Source organism: Lepidochelys kempii, chromosome 11 (genome assembly GCF_965140285.1).
Source record: "Lepidochelys kempii isolate rLepKem1 chromosome 11, rLepKem1.hap1, whole genome shotgun sequence".
In the NCBI taxonomy this organism is placed as follows: Eukaryota; Metazoa; Chordata; order Testudines; family Cheloniidae; genus Lepidochelys; species Lepidochelys kempii.
Genome location: NC_136390.1, coordinates 49,849,660 through 49,874,614, shown reverse-complemented (window position 1 = coordinate 49,874,614; position 24,955 = coordinate 49,849,660). Strand labels below are relative to the sequence as shown.

The following is a 24,955-nucleotide window of genomic DNA, read 5'->3' as shown; positions in this document are numbered from 1 at the left end:
TTTCAAAAAATAAGGCCACTAGTTTAACATTATGTGGATTTAGGCACCAAAGGCTAAAAACATTGTCTATAATGTTTAACCAAAAACTGTCAGGAATATACCTGTCTGCTAATGTTAGCAGGAGTGAACTGGTTGAGGATGGGCTGTAATCCAGATGAGTCTGTGGCTGTTTTGTAATCCAACCGATATTCCATAAAAACAGTGATCGGAGTAAGTTTGTCTCTAAACTCAGATTCATCCTGAGGGGAGAAATGATTCAGGTCATTCTTAAATCACAACAAAAAGAACCCAGAGGCGCACTGGATTCAAATCAAAAGCCTACCAGTATTGGGTACTATTATTATTTATTGGTTGTATTATGCACCCGGAGTCCCAAACCAAGATCAGAGCCCCATTATGCTAGCTACTCTACAAACAAAGAGAAAATCCCAGCTCTAAAGAACTTACAATCTAAATATACAAGACAGACAATGTTAGTGTTAGAATGTCCATTTTACAGATGGGAAATTGAGGCACACAGAGAGATTTAAATGATTTCCCCAAGGACGCATAGGAAGTCTGAGGCAGGGCTGAGAACTGGCTCTCCAAACCCAGCCCAGTGTTTTAATCACAAAACCATCCTCCTTCTATAGCAATAATAATTCAGGGCAAACAACAACAACTCTGGTAATTACAGCTCTTTATTCAATGTGTGCAATATGGCAAAAGACATTTGCCCTAAAAGTTTAATTGAAGTGACCTCTTACCCTCAAAAAAGCCTGAAGTTCCTCACAACGCATTGTGCCTCCTTTGACAACAGTCATATTCTTAGAGTGACCAGGCTGTTTGTTGTGGAGAAACAGAGCTCTCCTTAAGGCTCCTTTTTGCTTAAGTTTATCCAACAGCAGCTCCACTTGGAAGGCTATCAAATCCAAAGCATTTGAGTTAGGAATTTCTTGACCACCCGTATGCATAGCAGGTTCCTCTCAGCTAATAAGTCACAAGTGGACTTCAGCTGTAATGGCAATCTAACAGCTGTGCCCTCTTAAAAACTTGTATTTCTTTCAAGTACTAAATCTGTCATCACAATATTGTAACAGAGGTTGATATTGTGCTAAAATGAGACCTCAAATCTTCTGCTCAACAGTGTAAGCATATTATTTTTGAAGACAAATCTTCAAGTAATAGGTTTGCCTCTATATTGGGATTTCTTTATGAAAGCAGAAGTCAGGATTTTTTCCAGAGACAGCAGCAATCTTACATCCACAATATATATCCTCCAGTTTTATTATTACTAATCTAATCATAGCTTAATATATTTGATATGGATCCCACAACTTAAAAATACAATACATTTTCTTCTACATAAACCTTGCCAGATATATCTATTAGCCACACATTACGTAGAAAACACTGAAAGTTTCCTGTAAGTGGCAGTATAATCAGCCAGAAACCATCAGTCTGTTGCACTGCAAAAATCTACATAGAGCCACCATACAAGCCTCTTAGAATGAATTTTTTATTGAAACTGGTCCGATTCCTGATCCGATTCCCATCCATGCCAATGAGAGTCTTTCCATTGACTTGAATGGGAGTTGGATTAGGCCCTTAGCATCTGAATTACCATCTCCACTGTTAGTTCTATTAATATAGTCGAGGGAACTATTTATCTAAAATTCCCTTTTGTAGATACAGCTAAAGAGCTTGATCCTGCCAGATGACAAGTGCTGTCAGACCTCAATTCAGCAAGCCCACTTAAGCACATGCTTAAAGCCCATTCAATTTCGTAGGACCTAATATGCTTAAAGTATAATAGATATTTAAATTCACTGCTGAACTGGGACTTCACTTCCGAATAACTTGAAGGGTGTCTAAAGGGGCTCAGCACTGGGAAGGATCAAGCTCTATACTGAAAAAGCAATTATTTCACTGATTAAGAAACAGTTATGACCAGGATTCATGTTTACAGACAATTTGAAAATATTGACATTTTTTAAAACAGTAAAACTTACTGAGTTTATTCGGGAGCTTTCCTTTGCCATCAGCTGTTAAGCAGAACTTTACTTTAAAGCTGTTTAAAAAATATTTCAAAAAGCATATTTGATTACATATTTTTCAGCAGAATGTGGTTTAAAAGTGCTCTCCCATAACTTTCCCAGTTCAAAGTTTAAAAAAAAAAGAGAGACTCCAAACCCAGTCCACTCCCAAAGTTCAATCCTCATAGCCAAAGAAACCAGAACAGATTCATGACTGTTTCTTTTGTCCCATCTCATTCCAGTGGGGTCATGGGGCACTGTCCAAAACCTGCCCTGCTCCTTCTCCATTTATGAGGACAAGTGAATATACAAAAACAGGTCATGTGTTTTTTCACCCCAACTGGAGCAGGTAGAAAACTCAATGCATTGCTCTCAATCTGCACTCCTAACCTGGGAGAAAACTGGGAATTTCAGAAGATATGGATGATGTTCTTTCCATATGGGGAAGTTTAATGTTGGGGAGGTTTTCAAGGGCGGGGGGTACAAGAATACCTGAAGCATGTTGGGCAGCGACTCTTTAGGGTTAGGAAGTAAACCTTGCAGTATTATAGTTCTGGGGACTGAAGTACCAGAGAGAGTCATCAACCTTAAACACGATTGTGGAGAACGCATATAGCAGTTTATTCAGCTCAGGACACTTCTACACTGAAGGGTCATTGTTGACTGGGGAATAGGTCTTACCACTGTAACAATTTAAAACTTCAAGATGTACAGTGACGGTAGAAATGCAGAGCCTTTAGAGCTTGATTAGCCTAATAATATTCATTTGTGAAGATCACAGTTCAAATTGTGCTGTAGACCAGAAATGAAAGTGAGCTGGGGTTGCTGACCTAAATTGTTAAAGCACTCCACAGTGGGAAACAACTGGCAGCCTGGGCTTTGAGGAGTCCAGGCCTAAAAAGGCAGGGTGACTGCAGTCTAGAACTGAATTGTTAAAACAGAACTGCTAGAGGGAGTTTGCAAGACATCTGGTCCCAACACACCCGGCTCAGACCGACCTTCGTGGTCTCTTACTTTCCTGAACAATGAATTAATTCTTATCAGTAATATTAAATGTTTATGCAATAACTTTGCAAGCGATTATACAAGCATTCATGCACAAGATGCAGAACATTGGTGCTGACATTCGTTGGGAACCCAGGACCTGTAGAAATTTCCAAAAGGAAACTGAGGACTCTCTTATTTTCACTGATATACAGCTGTTCAGCTCTGAGCTGATTTAATTGCAGAGATTTTACTCTATTCAGTGGAAATAGTGCCATCTGTGAATGAAAGGTGAAAAGTGAGGATCAAATCCAAAGTCCACTGAAGTCACTGGGAGTCTTTCCATCGATTTTAATGGCATTGGCTCAAGCCCTAAGTGTGTTTGCTTTGCTTTGCCTAGCCATTCAGAAAATCTAGTTCCATTTTTTAAAATCTGTTTATTAGTTAAACTCTCAAGGCCGAGAGGGTAGAAGTAAAAACAAACCACTTTACCAGGAAACTTTCACACCAGTATCTGGCAGTTCACAGATTTTTTCCTCAGGATTTAGAATGGTCGGGTTAACTTCTAGGCCGGCGTTTACACTGATAACTGGTCTAGCCCTGAAGATGAAAGTAAATAAAATTTGTGTGAACGATGACACTCATAACACTACATCACAAAATTCTTCATAGTATGAAAAATGTTATACATTAAGTAAAGCCAAAAATAATAGATACAGAATGTAATGATAGAGCAGCAGATGGGAAAAGATACGAGAAGTTTTTTCATTGAATTCAAAGAGATGGAGAGTAGATGGGGCAGAGAGTTAAAGAAAAGCTGCCCCAGATACCAGGAGCTGTGGACTCTCACATCAGTACTACCAAAACGTCAGAATGAATCAAGAAGAGGCATATGCTAGACAAGTAGAGGGAACAGAGAAGGGAGTGGAATGAGATCAGTCTCCTCCAAAGAACTTGAGTGAATACACGCAGAACTGAAGAACCTTAATGATACTTTTAAACTAGATTCCTAATGGTTCTATTGTAACTTTACACCCTGGGTAAGGGGCAGGGAACAGCTTCATGGCTCCAGAAGCAGATCAGAAAATGAGTTGGCACTCTGCTGCAATTCCTCCCCTTCTCCCCCTTTCTCTGAGGAGAGAAAGTTATTTCCCTTTTTCGTGAAGCAGCCATAAACTTTTTTGTGCTCAAGTTAATACTCTGGCCTCAGAAAATGCCCCACTCTGCCCCTCTCTCATCAGAGGAGTTCCCCTTAATGAGTCAGGAGCTCGCAGAACTGTCAAGGATGAGAGCAGGTTTGCACATCTCACCAGGCAGCAGCATTCTACACCTGCAGGCCTCTGGAGAACTGTCACTCAGGGGAGGCCATGGAGGAAGAGCTCATGCAGTGTTTTCTCTCATCTCAGGACACATCCGCCAGAAGCAAATAATAGATTATGGACCGCATATTAACACAGTGGAAAGAATGAGGTAACCACTTTTATACATGTCATTCTGCAATGCAGCAAGACAGAACTTCAGACTCACTCTCATTTCTGTTCCACTCTGTAATCTACAATTTGCACTGAGCTTTCCTCCTGACTGCACTTACATGAGAACATGCACCATGCACCTACCTGTACAAAACAGCTGTGTCAACACCAAAGGCTCCGACAATCAAATCTGGAAAGGAGACAGAAATGCTAGATTTGAGAGTTATTCCCCCCCCCCTTTTTTTTTTTTAAAGGGACACTAGTTGGTCAGACATACCAAAGCGATGTAGTCAAAATACTGCAACTGTTCTAAAGCTAAGTCAAGAAAAAAGCACCTGGATATCCATTTTTATCCACATCAGTGGCTCCTTTCAGTGAGTAGCCAAAGCTTGGTGGCATAGTACGGGCAGCCCACTGTCCTTCAAGAATCTGAGATGGCACCGCATTCAAACCTGTCGCTCTTCCATTGTAGATGTAAACAACCCCTCTTTTGTTCTCTCCACCATAGGGCGCAGCAACTGCGATATCTGTGACCCAAAAGCAAGAGCCTTAATGTCTCCAAATATAAACAAAGAGAACTTCTTTGTGCTGACACTGAACAAGTCACATGGGCAAAATATAGTTACAGCAGAGTGATTTCAGTACATGGCAGCAAGTTGATAATTCTCTACTATTCTCTGAAAGGAGTATCTATCTACACCCTCTTTTCTGTTTTATATAAATTGTAGGGTCCTGAGATTTTCCGGGATGACACCAAAATTAATGTTTAAGGAGCACGTGTACTGTAGACTTATCTGCAACACAGAAGGGCCCAGTCCTGCAAACGCACTTTTTCAACCTATCTGGAGTCTGGGTATTTAACACTTTCCCCTAAAACACCCAGGATGGTCACTTCTGGAGACAACTCACCAAACTAGGTTTCATTAATATAATCATGTTCATCCAGAGGGTTCAAGATTTTTAATAGCTCCTACATACTTAAACCAGCTGAGTACAACATAGTTATTAGATCCTAAATGCTATGTTGATGAGTGTTTGGCCATATATCATAGGAAGATTTTTAAATTAATGCAATTATGCCACAACTCAATAAGTCTGAGAAAACATATGAGCAGTGAATGATAAATGGGAGTAAACAAAATGCTAATCTGATTCCTTACAGGAAACACAACTAAAAAACAAGTCAGAACTTTGGAAGTGTATCTAAAATCTGAATTTAACAGTGTCCATGCTGATTCAAGAACACCATTGGTACCCAAAGTATTAAAATATGAAACAACACCTAGCAGATGTTATAACATTACTCCCTGTAAATTTATATAAAGCCGCATATTGAGAAGAAACTCTCAAATATAGTACTGTTGTCTTATGGGCATTGGGACTCATCTGCACTGAGCTGATGAAAGCAGCAGAGACAATGGTCCTGTACCATCCTGGGATGGAAAGCATGTTAACCAAATGACCCTATCACAGAGTGGAACAGTAGAGTTTAGGGAAAAGACATAGTAATGATTAAACCCTAGTAAATGAATTAATTTTAAAAAGGTGAAGATTTTGTTCAGTTACCTAACAAATGAATTAAGTCTGATTAAAATACCCTGAGCAGAAAAGCATAACAGAGTAGAAAATGAACCAGAAAAGACCGTTTGTGTCATTTAGTCAGATGATCAGAATTTTGCCGGACTATTCTTAGCCTTGATCTTACTAATGTCTTATTGAACTTGTACTTGAATGGCTGCTGAGATGTTACCTCTGCACAAGGATTCCATGTTACTAACAACTAGAAGTCCAAATATTCACTTTTGTTGAAACCACTGGCATAGACTATTTTGAGCAGCAAAACACGTTTCTTTAAAAGCTGAACATTAAAACTGTTTTCTCCTATGAAAAGAAGTTGTAACATATACACACTAATACTGGGCCTGAAATCAAATTTTTGCCTCTCATGCATGAGAAGAATCTCCTGGACAGATTATCACCTTTAATATTGTTCTTTAGATCTAGTTTGTATTTCTTGTTCTGTTTTGACTATTTCTGAACTATAACATTTCCTATGGACCAAATGAAATGCTAGAAGATCAGCTATAATCCCTAATGTATTAATCCTTCATGAAATATCCTTTGTTGAGGTTGTATTTGCTATCATAAAACCTCGAAATTTCACCAGAGCTGTCCTTCCAACTCATTATAGGAATGAGGTATTTGATCAAAGTTGCTACTGTACTTATTCACAAAAGTTCATGGACTGATATAACTGCTTAAAATAGTCATTGTTGTAGTTTAATTGGTATAGTATCTACGTGTTGTGCACATGTAACTCCTGTTAGCATTCTTGGGAATAGCATATATGCATCAAAGGGAGACTAGACCTTGGTGTCCAACAGTCTAATCTGTTTGTGTTCAGAATTCACATTTCACTATGAATTTAATAATTCACAAAATAAGGTCCTACCATTGAAGCCATCCTGGTCCAGGTCTCCCAGAGGTGCAATAGAACTGCTGAATCTCGCAAAGATCTCAAACCCATTCAGCTTTACAATCCGAAAACCTCCAGAGGCTTGTTGAAGGCATATGGAGACCTGACCCACCTCTTGAAGCTTGCCATCAGAACCACGCTCCATAAAGAGGGGGGCTCCAATAAACAAATCAGTGTAACTGTATAAAAAAAATACAGTCTTTCAACCACCCACAAGAAACTCCAGTTTCAATTTCACATGTTCTCATCACCCACTGCCACACAGAATTGTACAGTTATGGGTAAGATGAATGTTTCAAATAGATCTTTAGGCTTCACTTGTAATTTAAAGAAATTTAGTGATGAAGAAAGCATGCATTTCTTATTTGGACAGTGTAGATGACGTATTACAACTTTAAACAAAAAAATCCATGTTGAGTGCTCAAAATAAAGTGTGTTGTGCAGGGAAGCCCTAATAAAATGCAGTTAAAAAGCCACAGGGAGAGAGAAATAAGTGTAATAGGACATATTCTTTAGAAAATTGCTAATTTTCTTCCAGGAAATTAATTTTGAGAGAGACAGATAACTGTTTCCACAAACAACTACAAAAAAGAAAAGGCACTTACTTATCCCCATTAATATCAGTGGCAGCTACTGAATATCCAAAATAGGCAGCCATCTGGAAAACAACAGAAGTTTTACATTTGATCCAAATATTTAAATGAGTAAATTTAAACATTAGTGTAATTTTTGCCCCTCCTCCAAAATATTTGGTACACGTCTTTCATTAGGTGCCACCAATCGTTTTTTCACTCCTTTCCCCTACTCCCTCAGTAAATTGGTCTGTTTCTAGAACAGTATAAGAAGAATTGATGACTCCTTCCCTGCAACTAGTAGAATCCAGTGGTCCGTCCTCTTTTCTAATTCTTAACAGACTAAACTGGACTACAACACCAAGCAGCATGAGCACAGCTCCAGTCCAATGACTCTTACAGGTTTCTAAAGGTTCCACAGATTACTAAAGATCCAGAGGCATGTGAGCTAACAACAAAATATATCTCCTAGAGCCATGGACTTCATATCTATGTTCTGTCATTCTGAAGACTTGTTCTCTCCTGCACCCCTACAGCCACCTCATTGGTATAAAGCAGAACTATATACCTGTTCTCCAGTAAAATTGTACAAGGATGACATATTTTTTCCATTGTAAATAGATACCTGCATAGGAAAAAGAAATGAGCTAGTAGCATGTCACTATACTCTACAACAACATTTAACATTAGGTTTTTATTATTTTCAAGTTTAAGATTTCAAGTTTCCTACCATGCCCAGGGTTCTTGCTGCTCTTGGAACCCCAGATACAAAGTCTGAAACATAAGAGAAGACAACTTGGTAATGTTCAGATTCCAGTTGAGCAAAGAACAATCGCTCAAGATCGATCTTCATTTGCCTGAACCATTTTGCTCATTCCTAGAATTTTATGTATTATACTGTGTATGCATACAAGTACATTTGGGTTTGTTTGAATATTACTTCAAGTTTGCTTCCTGCTGAACACATTTTTACATACCAACAAAATAAGAACAAGGCTGTACCTTCTATGCCATCACCACTGAACTCTCCAACAGCCACCGAATAACCTGAGCAACAATAACAAAAGTGATAAGTCACTATATGAAGCTAATTAATTTTTGCTTTTCATGTAATTTCTCAACACTTCCCCTATGATCCACTTTGCCTGAACATTCTGTTGAATGATCTCAAAAGTCAATAAGATAAACAGCTATTCCAAACAGCAGATCCATTGGATAACTATATTACCCAACTAAAAATAGTCAGTTAAAGTCTGCATGAGATGCACCAATTTCAGTAGGAACAGCCATGCCCAAATGGGCAGGTTTGTTTTGCCAAATGGAGATCCACCAGTTTGAAACTGGAATGGGTAGGTTCAAACAAACATACAGAACCTAGAGATGGTCCAGAGCTGACATGTTTGGGTCCACATCTGAACTTGCCCAAAGTCAGAAAGGATGTTGCAATCCAAGTTTCTCTCTAAAGGAATCCTTTGACGAATTTATGGTAATAAAATTTGGTGGTGATCGAGACCAAACGAGGATTTACTGGTCATGTTGAAAAAGGGCACATCAGGAACCATAGCAGAATGCAGAACTATCCTAGTTCTGGACTCAGCAGTTGAATCTTGGCCCAGGTTTTGTAAAAGCGTTTTGAATAATGTCTAATACAGAGAGAGCTCCTATTGGAGATATTAATATTTAGCCTGATTTTTTTTGGTGGATATGGGGAGGTCACATAATAATTCAACTGATACCGCAGACAATGACGTGTTCTGTGTAAATTCAGAGGGCGATGGTAAAATAATCTCAAAGCTCTCTGCTAACTTAATAATACAAAAAAGCCCAATCGCAACACCAATTTTACTGATAGGAAAAAACAAACAAACAGATGCACAGTGAAGTGCACACAGCTGATGATTGATCCAGGCACGGAAGACAAAAATGCTTGGCTCCTGGGCCTCATGTCCGCTCACAAGACCTTCAGGAAAGAAAACAGGAATTTTGCGAAGACATCATTACTGGCACTTCTGCTTTTGCGAAAAGACACCTGGGATTCTGAAATGACCACAGCATTCAGGACCTCTGTAGTAATCTCATCATTCAGGAGTACATATTCCCCATTCTCCCAACCATTACACTGGGCCATTAGTCCAGTACAGTTTCAGAGGAAATAGAATTACAAAGTCACTTTTTGCAACACAACATTTTTTTTTTTTGAAGGTAACACATCCACCCAAGTACAGATCCTACTTAACCTGTCAAATCTGACAGACTCCAACATGCTCTGGTTCCATTTATTTTAGTGTGGAAGAATAGTTTCTTCCTTTAGATAAGGGTTTTACTTGGAAGTTGAAGGCACAGTATTTTTTGAGAACTTCCAGGAACTGTAGCAAGAGCAACTATATTAATTTGTTACAGTATTAAATTATGAACATGTTCAGGTCCAGATGGATTTTCCTTTTTTTTTAAAAAAGACAATTATTGAAAACAAACAAAATAAAAATGTTTCCCAAACAGCCTTCTCTTAAAGGAGTCCCTGGTCCTCTGTTTTGCACATGCAGTAAGATGGATATATACCAACTATTTCTTGGAATACAGACCTCACATTGGTATCCATAGGAATTCTACACACTCACCCAAGGAACACCCTAAAACTACTCTCTCACAGAAATTTTACTCCAGGTTCCCTAGGAACATTTTTCCTTTCCTTTCTTTTGTCTAAGCAAGACCTATATAAAGCTAAATGATTACTTCCTTCACCTCTCCTGGAGGACACTTTTATTTGTTATTCCCTCAACACATTGTGTTTCAAAGAATCCAAAGGCTACTTCCAACTGCTGTATTTCTAAAGTAAATACAATATGTGTCATGGGGTGGGGGTGGATGTGGATGTGAATCTCCATATAGAATCGTATATAGTGATAAAAGGCCTCATTGAAAGCCTAGTAAAGCCAATGGAAAGACCCTGCTGGCTTCCCTGGGATTTGGCTCAGGCCCATGGAAAGTTAGCAGCATCCACTGTGCTGACAAAAATGAAACGACGTCTCAAGTGAGTGTGACATATTGATGAATTGATGCGATATTGAAAAGCAGACTTTCACTTGTTCCCGACCAAAACATTTTTTTTTTTTAAATCGAGAAGGGGACTGCTCTAAGCATGAATTTAAACTAGAAGTAGGTTTCAAACTCTTCTAATGTTCCAGCATTTTAACATAATCTCCAGCACTTACTTATCTAGGTTTATGTAAGGGTAGGGAAATGGGTCACTGAGATAGATCTCTGTTCCCATATTAGCAGGGTCTGCTTATACACTTTTTTGGGGTCTTTTATTCTCCTTTAAGACCTCTCAGGGAAAGCTGAATTTTGAATTACCTGGGAAACTGGTATGATTTGAACAGGCAAGTCTGATTCAATGCCAGACTGGTGTACATTAGACTGATCTGTAAATGCAGATTGGGGCTTGTACCTTTACTTTCACGATTTTAAAGTAATAAAGGACTTAAGAACTAGGGGATTAGGGGATTTTCTGTGCCATGTTACACCAGCTACTGACTTAGAACACTTCTTTTTTGAAGGGCAGAGGGAGAGGATTATGGACTAATAAGTAATCCCACTGAAAGATTTCTGGTCACACATTTTTTCCCCCAAGGGCCATACAGAGTCACTGAGAAAGTGAAAAATGTCTTTGACCCCATTTAAAAAGCAAGTGCAAAGCAAATATACACGGATTAGATAACACGTCCAAGAGCTCAAGATTGACCACGTGTCACTCTCCATATTAGAGAGACAAGATGGGTGCACACACAATCCTAAATGGACAGGCATTTAGCAGGTAGAAACACTCTTATCAACTGCTATCTTTATCAACATTAACATTCAGTAAGGGTTCAAACCTGCTCCTGTTGAAACCAATGAAGTCAATAAAAGTTATTGGGTCTTTTGCAATTGGTGCAGGATCAAATCCAATGAGACTTGCTGCCATATTGATAAAAATATCCCTTTATTTTCAAAATGACCTACCCAAGTAGCTGTCATCAAAAGCAGCACTAGCGGACCGTGTTGCTAACTGGTCATCATACTTTATACTGTAGACTTTGGAATTGTATTTAGCCACAATTTCTGCCACCCGATCAGAAATGAGTTGACCTGCGAAAAAACAATACATTAAAATAGATAATTGCTCTGGTGAATTTAACTGTGAAGAATGGGACTTAATCAGAGAATGTTTGGATTCTAAATCAATAGCATTAGACTAAAGGGGAAACCTCCATTAGATAACAACAGTAGCCATTGGGAGGCATGAAAATAAAAATGTAGACCATGATCCAGCAAAGACTTCGGCTTTGTCTACAGTGGACTTTCATTGTTAAAATCTTTGTCAGGGGTGTGGAAAAAAAAACAAAACAAAAACACACACACCCCGAATGACAAAAGTTTTACCGATGAAAAGTGACAGTCTGAACAGTGCTTTGTCAGGGGGAGAGCCTCCTGCCGACAAAGCTACCAACCCTTGTTGGGGTGGAAGTTTTTTTTGTCAGCGGGAGAGCTCTCTCCTGTCAACAAAGAGCGGCTACACTACTCGCCTTTTAGCGGCATTTCAGAATTTAGCTTAAAAGAATTGTAGGAAATTATGAAACTGCAAGCTCAGGAGCATTACTTTATTTTTAAATTACTGTTACATTTAGAATTTTTTTTCCTTTCAAGTTTTCTGTAAAAGATGACAATTTCTCCAAGGAGCTAACAAAATAAATATATATTACTAACTCAGTTTGATGAGCTTCAGTAGCATCTGTAATGCATTTTTAATCAATCACTCTTCTTTGTTCAGGGTCTGCACTAATACAGAAACTATGTTATGTACATGGAACATGGGCAACTGCATTTGGCAGCTGCTCACTAGTGGTGGTGGCGGCGGCAGCAAGTGAGTTGGCTTTTGTATTCACAGGCTAGGTCTATGCTGCTGTTGAAAGCATGTCTCTCACCCCAGGTGGACAGATATTAACTCTGCCTGAGCTAGTGTGCTAAAAATAGCAGGGTGGACATTGCAGCACAAGCTAGCTGCCCAAGTACAAGTCCAACCGACCCCTTGAGTCCGTACTCAGGTGGCTAGCCCATGCCACCGTGTTCACACTGCTGTTTTTAGCACACATTCGCTCGAGCATAGTTACTGCGCGTCTGTCTGCCTGGCCAAGAGGACTCTTCCCCAGCTGCAGCGTAGAGACACCCACAGTGACCGTGGATGCGCAATGGTCAGTTGAAGGCCTTCCCTCTAGGAGAAGATATATGAAATGTTCCTGTGGAAACCGTAAAGTCAGAAGTAAGGTTTGTGTTACAGCGCAGGGCAGATACACGTGGAGAACGTAGCGTATCTCTGTATCCAAAGGAAATGGAACATACTTCTCTTTGTGGGGCCCGTAGTGTGTCTCATTGACAGTGAATAATTTGATGTCTGTGTTATAAGATAGAGGAAAGACCATTTGCTTAACTTTGCACTTTCTTGCTTTTAAGGTTTTGGGTGGACAGGCAAAATATTCCCTGAGATAACCTCATCAGGCTTGAACAAAGTATTTGCCTTTAGGAACAAACACACACACTTTATGTATTTAACAGAACATTTGTATGGCTATTTAGTTAATAATCAGTGCAAAGAAGTCTTTTAAAGCTGCCTCAAATATTCAGTAAATGTTTTAAGGGGATTAAAGAAATACATTTCTCCTGTCTCATTCACTGAGATATTGATGTTTATGGAGGAGTCAAGATAGGTGGAGTGGGGAGTGGAAAATCAAAGATGTTAGCATTTTTTGTCACCTAAGTGATTTGTCTCACCTTGCCAGTAGAAACTTCCAGGTCCTCCAAGAAGTACCCTGTCTCCCTAGAAAGAATAAAATAAAATAAAAAAAATCAGAGTCCTCATTACCATACATCTAAAGAATAATAAACAATAATGAAATATATGGTAATTCTAGGAGCACACAGTTCTCTTGTACTGTAAAGTTGCGGTAGCTGTAGTAACCCAGCTGTGGTGTTAGATTTTTTTATTAGGATTTGAGATTACACGGGCCTACTAAAAGAGAATCAAAAAACAAAAAGGAAATAATTAAAAATGTTGATCTTCTAGAATGTTATTAGGTTTAACACTACTGAAGCAAATCGACATCTGCTTTTGATCAATTTCTTTTCCCTCCCCTCTGCTCCTCCCCCATCCAGCCTCTTCTTTTTAAACTCTGAACTGAATGATTCATGTCATTTTAGCTGAGACTCCTACAGGCATAATTTTAAGACAATAGAATATAGTTAGAACAAAACCCTATGACATTTTGCTAGGAGTCTGTCATATGACTGGTTTCTGTGGAGGCATGCGGACGATGCCTTCCCCTTCCCACATCCCTATTTTTTCCTTAATCAACGACAGACACATAGTACACAGAGAAGTTTTGGTTTTGATCTTTGTCTATATTACAGTAAAAGCTTTGTTACCAGTGTTGGTGGAATGGGGGGTTGACAGTTAAGTCAAAAATTCCGGTTAACTAAGAGGGAGGGAGTTTGGGTGCAGGAGGGGGCTCAGAGCTGGGGCACGGGAGGGGTTTCGGGGTACCGGCTCTGGGCAGCTCTCACCTCGGGAAGCTCCCCAAAAGTGGCGACATGTCCGGAGAGGCATGGCCAGCTGGCTCTGCATGCTGCCTCCGCCTCCAGGCGCCGCCCACATAGCTCCCATTGGCCGCAGTCCCTAGCCAATGGGAGCTGCAGAGTCAGCACTTGGGGCAGGGCAGGGGCTCCACCTAAGAGCACTAATCTCAGCCAATGGGAGCTGCGGGGGGCGGCGCCTGTGGGCGGATGCAGTGCACAGAGCCACCTGGCCGCGTCTCTCCGGACATGTCACCGCTTGCACAGAGCTGCCTAAGGTGAGTGCCGGCCAGATCCAGCACCCCGAAACCTCTCCTGCACCCCAACCCACTGCCCCGAGCCCCCTCCAGCACCCAAACTTCCTCCCAGAGCCCACACCTCGCACCCTGTTCTGAAAGGCCGGATTATAAAGCTTTCTGGTTTGCAAAGTGCCGGATAACACAGCTTTTCCCGTACTTGGTATGGCTTTCATCCAGCAAAGCATGTTTGTAACTTTAAGCACGAGCAGTCCCATTTTAACCATTGAGACTACTTGTGTGCTTACAGCAATGCACATACTTATGCGCACTGCTGGATCAAACCCTGTTTTTTTTGTGATGCTTAGCTTTGTAAACATTTTGTCTATGTTTGGATTTTAAAAGAAATCAAACAAAAATAAAGAAAGAAAATTAAAAGAATATATGAAAAATACATTTTCAAACAGCAACCTACATATATAAAGAAAAAAAACATAAGGAATAGAACAAGAGCAAGAAGATACAGAAAATTTAAAGCTGTGGCTCAATAAGGAGTAGTGATTTGGGTCTAAAAGCACAGTCTACTAATGGAGTTATCAGGAGGGATTACACTGTCACTTTCAGAGCAAGTCATTCCTGCAAGAGAACTTAGTGATTTGAAGTGACCAGTGTATGCTTAAGTGTCTAATAAAATTACAAGATTACTGTAGTTTCATTTGACCTGAGGACCAGTGGCAGCAAAGATAAAACAAATAATCAGGTACCATTGACAGAAGCTGGAAATGCAGGGTACTTATGTACAGCATGATCTTTCAGAGCTTAGGTGCTAAGCACCTTGCAGGATCAGGGCTCATAATGATGGCTTGTTCCAAACTTTTTGATTAATTTACTACATTTTTACTTTCAGGAATAATGGATCTTTATTTTAAAAAATAGATACATACCTATATCAGGTACTGGTTGGAAATGCTGTAATTTATAATTGTCTGCTGAAATTGAAAATGTGTGAAAACAGGCTACATCCAATGAGCATCACATACCTTTGTAAAATCAATGCTAAAGCCTCCTTGACAAAATCCCTGTCCATCAGCATCAATAATTGCTACAAAAAAAAGATAGGTAGAGAGCGATAAATTAAACTTTGTGACAGGAAATGGTAAGATGGTTATAATTACATTGATCCATTCTGCTCAAACATTCTTGGATGGCCAGAGCCTGGATTGGGTTAACTTGAACTCCAGGTGATTTTGGTTTGGTGTCAGGGAGATTTTTGTCCCATTCTCTGAAGCAGTGGTCAAAAGCCAGAGGTCAGATACCAAGTTAGGTGCTTCAATAGTTTGTTCTAATATGGCAAAGCAGATATTTCTTCCTGTTCTTCAACTCATAATCAAATAACTTTAGGATTAGTTCTAGGCCTAGCCGAATAGAAGTAAATGGTAACTCCATATTCCTGCTGAGTTAAATTCCAAAGGTCTTTGGGAAAAATAGATGTAAAGTATCTGGAAAAAGGAACGTATTTTTCTCTTTCTATGCAAAAAAACCAGAAAGCTATATAATTATAATATATTTCAAGGGTTGTCTGAAGAAGAAGAAAAAGCATTCCAGGGCTGACAGTTCCCATGCTAGGATTTAGCCTAGAGAGAGTTTTTATGACTGAGTTAATCCCCTGAATATACAGCTTTAGGGCAGAAATGTGACAGGCCCTTATTTATAACAGTGTGACTAGTTGAATATTCGTTAAGTTTAAGACATAGTCGTTTATGCTCCTTTTATGTTGGATGACTATGGAATGCACTCCCTGCTGTTCTGCAGAACTTCTCATGCTTTGTGTGTATAAAATAAGATCTTCTACACTTTCCACAGTATGCATCCGATGAAGTGAGCTGTAGCTCACGAAAGCTTATGCTCAAATAAATTGGTTAGTCTCTAAGGTGCCACAAGTACTCCTTTTCTTTTTGCGAATACAGACTAACACGGCTGTTACTCTGAAACCTGTCAGTCCGTTTTGTGATTCAAAAGTAGGTTAAAGAAATATGGTAACAAATTTAAAAAGTAATCTCTTATTCTGAGTGCTCAAGTTGAGACACCTTGGGTCTGATTTCAGAGGTGTGAGCCACCGCAGGCCCTACTGATATGACCAGGGTTTGTGGGTGCTCAACACTTTCAAACAAATAGGCTCACAATATCTGAAATGGAGAACAAAAAACATGAAGGCACCAAAAATCAGAGACCACTTTTGAAAATGTTACCCTAAATTTACTGCTACTTTTTAGTTGCTGTTATTTGACACAGCTAAGCTGCACAGAAGTGGGACTGTTCTATGCAGGGCACTTTGTACTCATAATATGTTGCAGTATCCTAGTTATTTCTCTTCTTCAGTAGTTTACTGGCAGAAACTTTAATCTGCCATGGCACATTTAAAACAGTTAAAAAGGAGTATCAATTGGAGCATTAATATTATATTAATAATTCCAGAATCAGAAATTCATGCCTTGGAGGTTGCAATAGAGCAACATCCACATCTCAGAAGGAAAGTGGGCTCATTTTGAATGCCACACCAATCATCAATGAACTGTGAAATTCTGGATTTTTCAAAGTTCTGGGACATTTGGATCCATGGTCTTAGTTTGATCCACTGTAGGGAATGGGGGGGTTGGGGGGGGGACCCGACATCTGTGAAATTTAAATGCAAATCCTGAACACCTCGAAAGGTCAGAAGTGCCCAGACTTGGGGCTCTGGGTCAGGCTCCTCCCCAGTTGCCAGAAGGATAAATGCCAACCTGACCATGGAAAAAAAGGGAAGGCACAAAACAGATTCTCTTCTTACTCCCCTTACAAATATACATAAAATTGATGTAACAGAAATGAAACTGAAATTACTAAGTTAAACAACAAAACCTTCTATACATACTCGATCTGCAGGGAGCATATTCAACAGCCTTAGATCCATCATGAAGGTAACAAGTTCCTACAGGCTCTCTCTCCTGTTTCGCTTCAGTTCTCCAGTGATACAAGGGAGCACAGGCCTGAGGAAAAGACATGACAGTCTATAAAACAGATCTCTTTCAGAATGCCTGAGCAGGTTGGATGGATCTTTGCACCACTGTTCTACTGCATGCCCAAGGAAAAATGACTCAAAAGCACTGCTTTTAGTAAAAATAAAGCACATTACCTACACAATGGGCAGTTGTAACAACCTTAGACGAGGAATAGTCCACTTGTATTTTAGAAATGTGCATTCGTTGATAGAAGGCTGTTTACAACTCTCATAAAAGTCTGTTGGGAAGGGCTTTAGAGGAATTTTTCAGAAATAACTTCAATGTCCACTAGTCATGAATTATACTAGACTTTCCCTAGCACAAGAAGAAAAGCCAGCCAATAAACTCCAAATGAGAAACTCAAGTTGGATGGCAAGGCTATGTTTAATTCTGAATTGTCACAGTCCTTCCATTGCAGTTTTTTCCTGTAGAAGTGTCCAAAAGCAAGCAAGCAAGACTTACTAGAATTTTATCATTTTTAGACCTCACGGATGCTCCAAACCACTGATGAGACTTAAATTCCAGTGGATCATTAGGTGCAAAATTTCTATCGCCTGCAAAGAAAATTAAAAACACAGCATTATTTCATGAGCGCCAAGTGATCTTTAGAGAAACAATACGAATACAAACAGAGATAAAAAGCAAGCCAAAACCAATAATATTTGAGGGCAGAAATAGCTTTGATAGAAGTAATTTTTTTCTGATGTGCTTATATATTTATGGGATACATGACTATTTACCAAACATGTAAGAAGCATAGGCAGAATGCTGAATTACTGTAAGAACACAAATGTTGCAATTTCCACTCTGAATGTTATCAAATCAAGTAAAGATTCAAAAAACATACCAACTGATATGATCAGTCACAAAGCAGGAGTAAAGTTTTGCTGTCTACAGTAACCAAGGAGTTAAAACGTAAGTAAGTTGAATAAGACAGTTATGGCTAACTTGCACATTCCTAAGGATGTATGTGCATTGACTTCATACTTTAAGTTAATTCCCCTTCACTTTCCTGAGTACGCCCATGTATACATGCCCTAAAAGTTAACTGTTGTTGTGGAAGCTTGGGAGGAGTAAGTTAACTTGAATGGTTTCTTGTGTAAGTGTAAATGTAAAAATCATCTAACATACTCAGTCCTGATCCTTCTCCCATTGAGAGCAATGGAAATTTTGCCATTTCAGTGAGAAGATAATCAAACCCCTAGGGTACAGCACTCAGAGTGGGAGATAACTAAGGGCTTGTCTACAGAGGGGAAATAGCCTGGAATAGCCTGAAAATGGATTAACCTAGAGGCACTTTTAGTACACAAACGAGAGTCCGTACAGGGAGGTAGTGAAGAATAGTTACTGCAGTTTAAAACCACACCCTAGCTTATTTTTCAATAGCTTCCTTGTATAGACAAGACATAAAAATTACTGATATTTTGCTATGTCTGAGTTTAAAGTATCAGCAAGCTGACTAGTTGATACATCAGTCCCACATGCTGCAAAAAATACCCTTTCTTGTGAATCAGCAGCTCTGTTACTCAATAATTGTGACTACTTGAATCAAAACTTCCTTGTACATTATACACCTTGTAAGGAAATCTCTGTGTCCATAGGCATGCTATTATTTCCTGATGGGGAAATCCTGCGGAAAGGAAAACAAAGCAGACTCCAGTCTCCGCAGGCAGCTAAAAACAAACAGGTGGCTGGATAACCCTTAGTCTGATCTTCATCCAGAACAACACAGAAACCAAGACAAGTTTTTCAAAGAGAAAAGTATTTTATTTTTCTAATTTCAATAGCATAAAGAGGCCAATAAAAAAGACATTTCAGTCCCTTCTGCTCTCTCACCATATTCCTATTTAATACTTCAGTGGCCAGTAAAAGTGAACATCTCTCCACCATAGGGTGACCATATAGCAAGTGTGAAAAATCGGGACAGGGGGTGGGTATATAAGTAGGTAATAGGAGCCAATATAAGAAAAATCCCCAAATATCGGGACTGTCCCTATAAAATCGGGACATCTGGTCACCCTACTCCATGATCAGCAGCCTGTAGATTTATATTACCACCCAGCAGTAGCAGAATTTGGTCAATTTCTGTCTGGAGCAGAAATCTGTAATTTGGAGTCAGGTATCTTCTGAATGTGATTTGATTATTTACAGTATGTACACAAGTCCTGTAATCTTTCAACAGGTTTGGTAACACAGCACAGAGGCAAACCCCCTTCTTCCAGAATCCTCAGGGAAGGCACTTTTTGCTCTGACTCCAGAAACATCTGTCTAGTCTCTGAGGGGTCCCCGCAAGTCTCTCTCTTTACAGGCTAATCCCTTCAATTTTACACCTGGGGAACTCCTAATCCAGGCTGCTCACCAAGGCTTCATGACCTGGAAAAGTGAACCTGGGGCTCTGTAGTACCAAGGAAGTTGGAACCTCAATGCTTCAAGTGTCAGACAAAGGAGAATGTTTTAACCCACACAATAACAATACCCTTAATGATGTGTTGGGTTGTGATTACTGTATGCCCTCTAACTCTTTTTATGGGGAGTTTTATCCCAGGTGCTTCCATCTCAGTGATTATGCAACCATTAAGCACTTTTTGCCATAACAGTATTAAAAAGGTAGAGAATGAGGTAGGATTAAAAAAAAAAAGAAAAAGAAAAAAAATTAGTTTCCCTAATTAAAGCTTTCCCTATGCTGACGAAAATTGGAGTCTGCAATATATCTAGGACTTGACTTAACTGAGTTGTAGGTTAACAGTTGAATTTTCTAAAGCATCCTGCATGACTGTGCTCCCACTGAAATCAAGCACTGAGTGCTTTTGAAAAATTCCACTCTAAACTTCTAGAAAGGTACCCACCTTGTATAAGGCTATGTCTACACTGGCAATTGAACGACAAAACTTTGGTCTTTCAGAGGTGTTAAAAACAACAAAACCCTGAAAGACAAAAAAGTTTTGCAACGACAAGTGCCAGCGTGAACAGTGCGTTGTCAGCAGGAGCGCTCTCCTGCCGACAATGCAAATGCAAACGATGCTTGTTGGGGGTGGAGGATTTTTTGTCAGCAGGAGAGCCGACAAACAGCGGCTACACTGCATGACTTAGCGGCATGGCTGTAGCGACACAGCCGTGTCACTAAAAGCTGTGTAGTGTAGACATAGTCTAGGGAGTCTGGCAACTTGCTGTTGGGGTGGGACGAGAGATTTAGGCATAGTTGTTTGGGTACATTCTACAAACACAGAAAATGATACCTTTTGTTCTTCTGCACGCACATGCTCAGAAGTGTTTAACATACAGTATTAATGCACAAATGTTTGACATGAGAGATTAAAATTTTGTAACTAAGCCTTACAAAGAAGCTCAGTTACTAAACAAAGTAATCATATTGCATAAGCAGGGTTTGGACAAAGAGAGAAAAAACAACTGGCTCTTCTCTCAAGCAAGGCAAAAACATCTCACCTACATGTATCAACAAGTGAGAACTATATGCACTGCAACAGCTTCTCCCTAGCAGCTTTTTGTAGATTGTGCCAAAAGTTAATGTTTCATGAGTGTATTGGTTAGGCCTAATTTACTTTCAGTGACTGCCAGGCTAGAGTCCTAAGTGTGCAATACTGATAATCAATAAAAGAAAAGAAGTACTTGTGGCACCTTAGAGACTAACCAATTTATTTGAGCATAAGCTTTCGTGAGCTACAGCTCACTTCCTCAGATGCATTCAGTGGAAAATACAATGGGGAGATTTATTTACACAAAGAACATGAAACAAAGGGTATTACCATACACACTGTAACGAGAGTGATCACTTAAGGTGTGCTATTACCAGCGGGGCGGGGGGGGCACCTTTTGTAGTGATAATCAAGGATAGTGATTATCACTACAAAAGGTTTCCTTGTACTTGTGGCACCTTAGAGACTAACAAATTTATTTATGCTCAGATAAATGTGTTAGTCTCTAAGGTGCCACAAGTACTCCTGTTCTTTTTGGGTACAAGAGTTCACAAGCTAAAACCAATGTAAGACATTTTGGTGGACAATTTTTTGTACTATTTATTTTGGAATAAACCAAAGATAAGAAAATTACATCTAGATACTATAAGAACATAAGAATGGCCATACAGGTCAGACCAAAGGTCCATCCAGCCCAGTATCCTGTCTGCTGACAGAGGCCAATGCCAGGTGCTCCAGAGGGAGTGAACCTAACGGGTAATGATCTAGTGATCTCTCTCCTGCCATCCATCTCCACCCTCTGACAAACAGAGGCTAGGGACACATTCCTTACCCATCCTGGCTAACAGCCATTAATAGACTTAACCTCCATGAATTTATCCAGTTCTCTTTTAAACCCTGTTATAGTCCTAGCCTTCACAACCTCTTCAGGCAAGGAGTTCCACAGGTTGACTGTGTGCTGAGTGAAGAAGAACTTCCTTTTATTTGTTTTAAACCTGCTGCCCATTAATTTCATTTGGTGGCCCCTAGTTCCCATAATATGAGAACAAGTAAATAACTCTTCCTTATTCACTTTCTCCACACCACTCATGATTTTATATACCTCTATCATATCCCTCCTTAGTCTCCTCTTTTCCAAGCTGATATTTTAAATCAACAACTTTACAAACTGATTCATATCTTACAGTTATTTAAAAATGTAAAACCATCTCAGTGAGCATGTCTCCATAACCATAATGTTGCCGACCCCAAGCAAATAAATAAATAAAATTGGTCAGGTCCTCAAAAATCATGATATTGTCTTAAAAATCATAAGGTTTGAAAAATAATTAATTGGGGCTTCTTTTTATTTGCTTTCTGGTTTGGGGGCCTCAGAGTTCAATTTTGTTATGCTTTTGTCCACCGGCTAGAAATTTTTTAAATGGAAGCTGAGATTTTCACGTAACCATCAATTGACTGTACTACCTGGGGCTTTAATACCAAATACCAGGAGACTTGTGACTAAAGAAAAGAGTTGGAAACACTTTCACTGTTAACCCCTGCCCATTCTCTCCATTTTGTTTGTTGCATCATCTTCTCTTGTTTTAAACTTAAATTGTAAGCTCTTTGGGGCAGATTCTCTCCCCTACTATGAATCTGTACAGCACCTAGCACAATGGACAATTTGGTTTCTTTGCAGTACAAATAAAATAACTACAAAATGAAAATCCAGTGCAGACCTGACCCGTCCCCTTCCCTTGCAAAGTAAAATGCAACTTTAATCCCAACCAAAAAATCCCCTCAGGAAAAATATCATCTAAGTAGGCCTTGCAGCATGCTCCACTGTCAACTGACCAGAGTTCCACACAGAAAACACCATGCCACCAGATCCTCTCCTGTTTAAATCCAAAGCCATTGGGCTTGTCTTCACGGCTAAAAGAGCTGTGTTTTTTACCTTGAGGTAGCTAATGCGCATAAGGTATCCTGAGGTAATAACCCAGTGAAGACAAGACACTTAGATTGACCTTGAAGTAAATACACTGAGGTCAGCCCTACTGCCTCCTCCCCACTCCCCCGCAGACTAACAGCAGCAAATTTACCTCACAGTTTAAAAAAAAAAAAAAAGGGGCCTCGTCTTCACGATGTCTTTACCACGGGATAGCCCACGCCCATTAGTTATCCCTCAGTAAAAAATCAGCTGCTTTTTTTTTTTTTTTAAAGGCATTGAAGACAAGCTCATTAGGTCAACTGCAATGGTATCAACAAGGAGCGAGGTGCCTTTGAGGGTACCGTCTACACTACAAACAGACTCCTGTGACAGCATGTCTCAGCCTAGGTCAACTGATTTGGGCTCGTGCTACGGGGCTAAAAATAGCAGTGTAGCCATTCAGACTTCAGTTGAATCCAGGCTCTGAGACCCTCTCCTTCTCCCTCACTCAGTTTCAGAGCCTGCAATCCAGCCCGAATGTCCACACTGCTATTTTTAGCTCCATAGTGGGAGCCCGAATCAGCTGATCTGGGCTGTGAGACCCTCTGCTGCAAATCTTTTTTGCAGTATAGACATATCCTAAAATAGCCAGGGTCTAACCATGCAGGGCTTCTTAGGTCAAAACCAACACAGGTGGATAACATAGTTAACCTTCCTGCTCTAACAGTTTCTACAGCAGCGTTCATTGTTCTTTTATTTTAACTCTTTTGTAGCTTCTCAAGGCTGCCTAATGAAAACCTGTGTATGTACCCCACACTGGGCCAGCAACCAAAGAGTTAATAAAGGCACTGCTGGCCAAGGCTGATCGGAAGTCTTGCAGCAGCTGGAAGGCTGGGAAACAGAGGGGTGGGTGGCTACCAGAGTAGCGAGCAGGTTAGAGAAAGGAACTACTAAAGAGCTGCCCAGAAACAACAGCTCAGGAGGGGATGAACTGATGGACAGGCTGGAGAGCCTGCAGAGATCCAGGGGAAGCAGCTGTGGGCACTGTCAGAGTCAGAAGAACCCTGATTTTCCTTATCTAACTTGAGGGCCTTGAACTGGAACCCAGTGGAGTGAGCAGTCCTGGGTTCCCCTATCAACCCCCGGTGGACCTGGAACTGGAGAAAGGCTTTTCAGACTCCCGCGCACCAGAATTAGATGGACAGCTCCCCTCGGTTGGATGAGCCCAGGGGCTGTGCCATAAATGGCCAGAGGGGGCACTGTTGCACTGACGCACTACCTCACAATGCCTTTAAAACACTGCGTCCAATTTTTAAATGGGTATTTGAACACACACCTAGGAGGTATACCTTTTGCTCAGACAGATTTGTTAATTTTTTAAACTACATCTACAAGTCCCCTTGCCAAATTAAAATGCATCCATTACAAGGGACACAGTTGGTGGGTAAGAGACATGCCAGATTCTTTTAGAAGGTAAATCATGGAAAACACAAATTAAACACAGGCACGTAAGTACAACTACTTTGTATGTTAATAAATACATAGGTTTGATGAAACATTTTTAAAATGATTACTGTAATATACAAACAAAAATATATCTAGGTTTAAAGAACTGACCTACTTCAACGATTTTTGATAAGGGGTGCGAGAATATATTTTGAGAACCAAAGGAGTGCAGGCTGCAGTAAAGGTTAAGAACCTCTGGTCTAGAAGATACATACATACAAACAGGCATGCACTCAAGGACTGAAGTGCGTGCACATCTGAATGTACTGATGAATCACACATCCACCATGTACACATTTCAAGAAGTTAGCAGATAATGGTTTAAAGATTTGATACACTAAAATGGGAAGAAAACAAAAATCTGTATCAGAATACGTTTCAAAACACAAGGAAGTATTCAAAGGTTTTTAAAAAATCAGGAGAAAAGGATGAAAGTTGAGTGTATGCAGTGCAAATGGTGTGGCCAATTGTTAAATGTAAATATTTATAGGCTAATAGTTCTAAGTCTACAACAGCAAACTGTTTATTCAGATGAAAAGTTTTATTTGGGGATTAGAAATATATTGTTTTCTTAAACTCAGGGGTAGTATTGTGTTTTGAGTTCAGTTTTAGTTCTGCAGCAAACCACATTGAATTCCTTTCATCAAAGCATTAACCTATTGAATCCCCCCTCCCCCCCCGTACTTCTGTCCACCACAATAAACCCTGGT

General features: G+C 39.9%; 1 protein-coding gene across 2 annotated transcripts in view; it reads right to left on the bottom strand.

Annotated features, from left to right (window-relative positions):
• Positions 1–24,955, bottom strand: part of ITGAV (integrin subunit alpha V) — an 87,065-nt gene that overhangs the window by 32,670 nt on the left and 29,440 nt on the right. For both annotated transcript variants that reach the window (XM_073306109.2, XM_073306108.2), the window contains exons 3-18: positions 17,862–17,953; positions 17,273–17,387; positions 15,402–15,463; positions 13,328–13,373; positions 11,522–11,647; positions 8,522–8,566; positions 8,250–8,293; positions 8,088–8,144; positions 7,553–7,605; positions 6,924–7,126; positions 4,807–4,998; positions 4,616–4,661; positions 3,492–3,599; positions 1,992–2,050; positions 747–901; positions 102–239 (exon numbers count right to left, since the gene is read on the bottom strand). In XM_073306109.2, the coding sequence (XP_073162210.1) occupies positions 102–239; positions 747–901; positions 1,992–2,050; positions 3,492–3,599; positions 4,616–4,661; positions 4,807–4,998; positions 6,924–7,126; positions 7,553–7,605; positions 8,088–8,144; positions 8,250–8,293; positions 8,522–8,566; positions 11,522–11,647; positions 13,328–13,373; positions 15,402–15,463; positions 17,273–17,387; positions 17,862–17,953 (1,541 nt within the window). The remainder of the gene's footprint in view (positions 1–101; positions 240–746; positions 902–1,991; positions 2,051–3,491; positions 3,600–4,615; positions 4,662–4,806; positions 4,999–6,923; positions 7,127–7,552; positions 7,606–8,087; positions 8,145–8,249; positions 8,294–8,521; positions 8,567–11,521; positions 11,648–13,327; positions 13,374–15,401; positions 15,464–17,272; positions 17,388–17,861; positions 17,954–24,955) is intronic.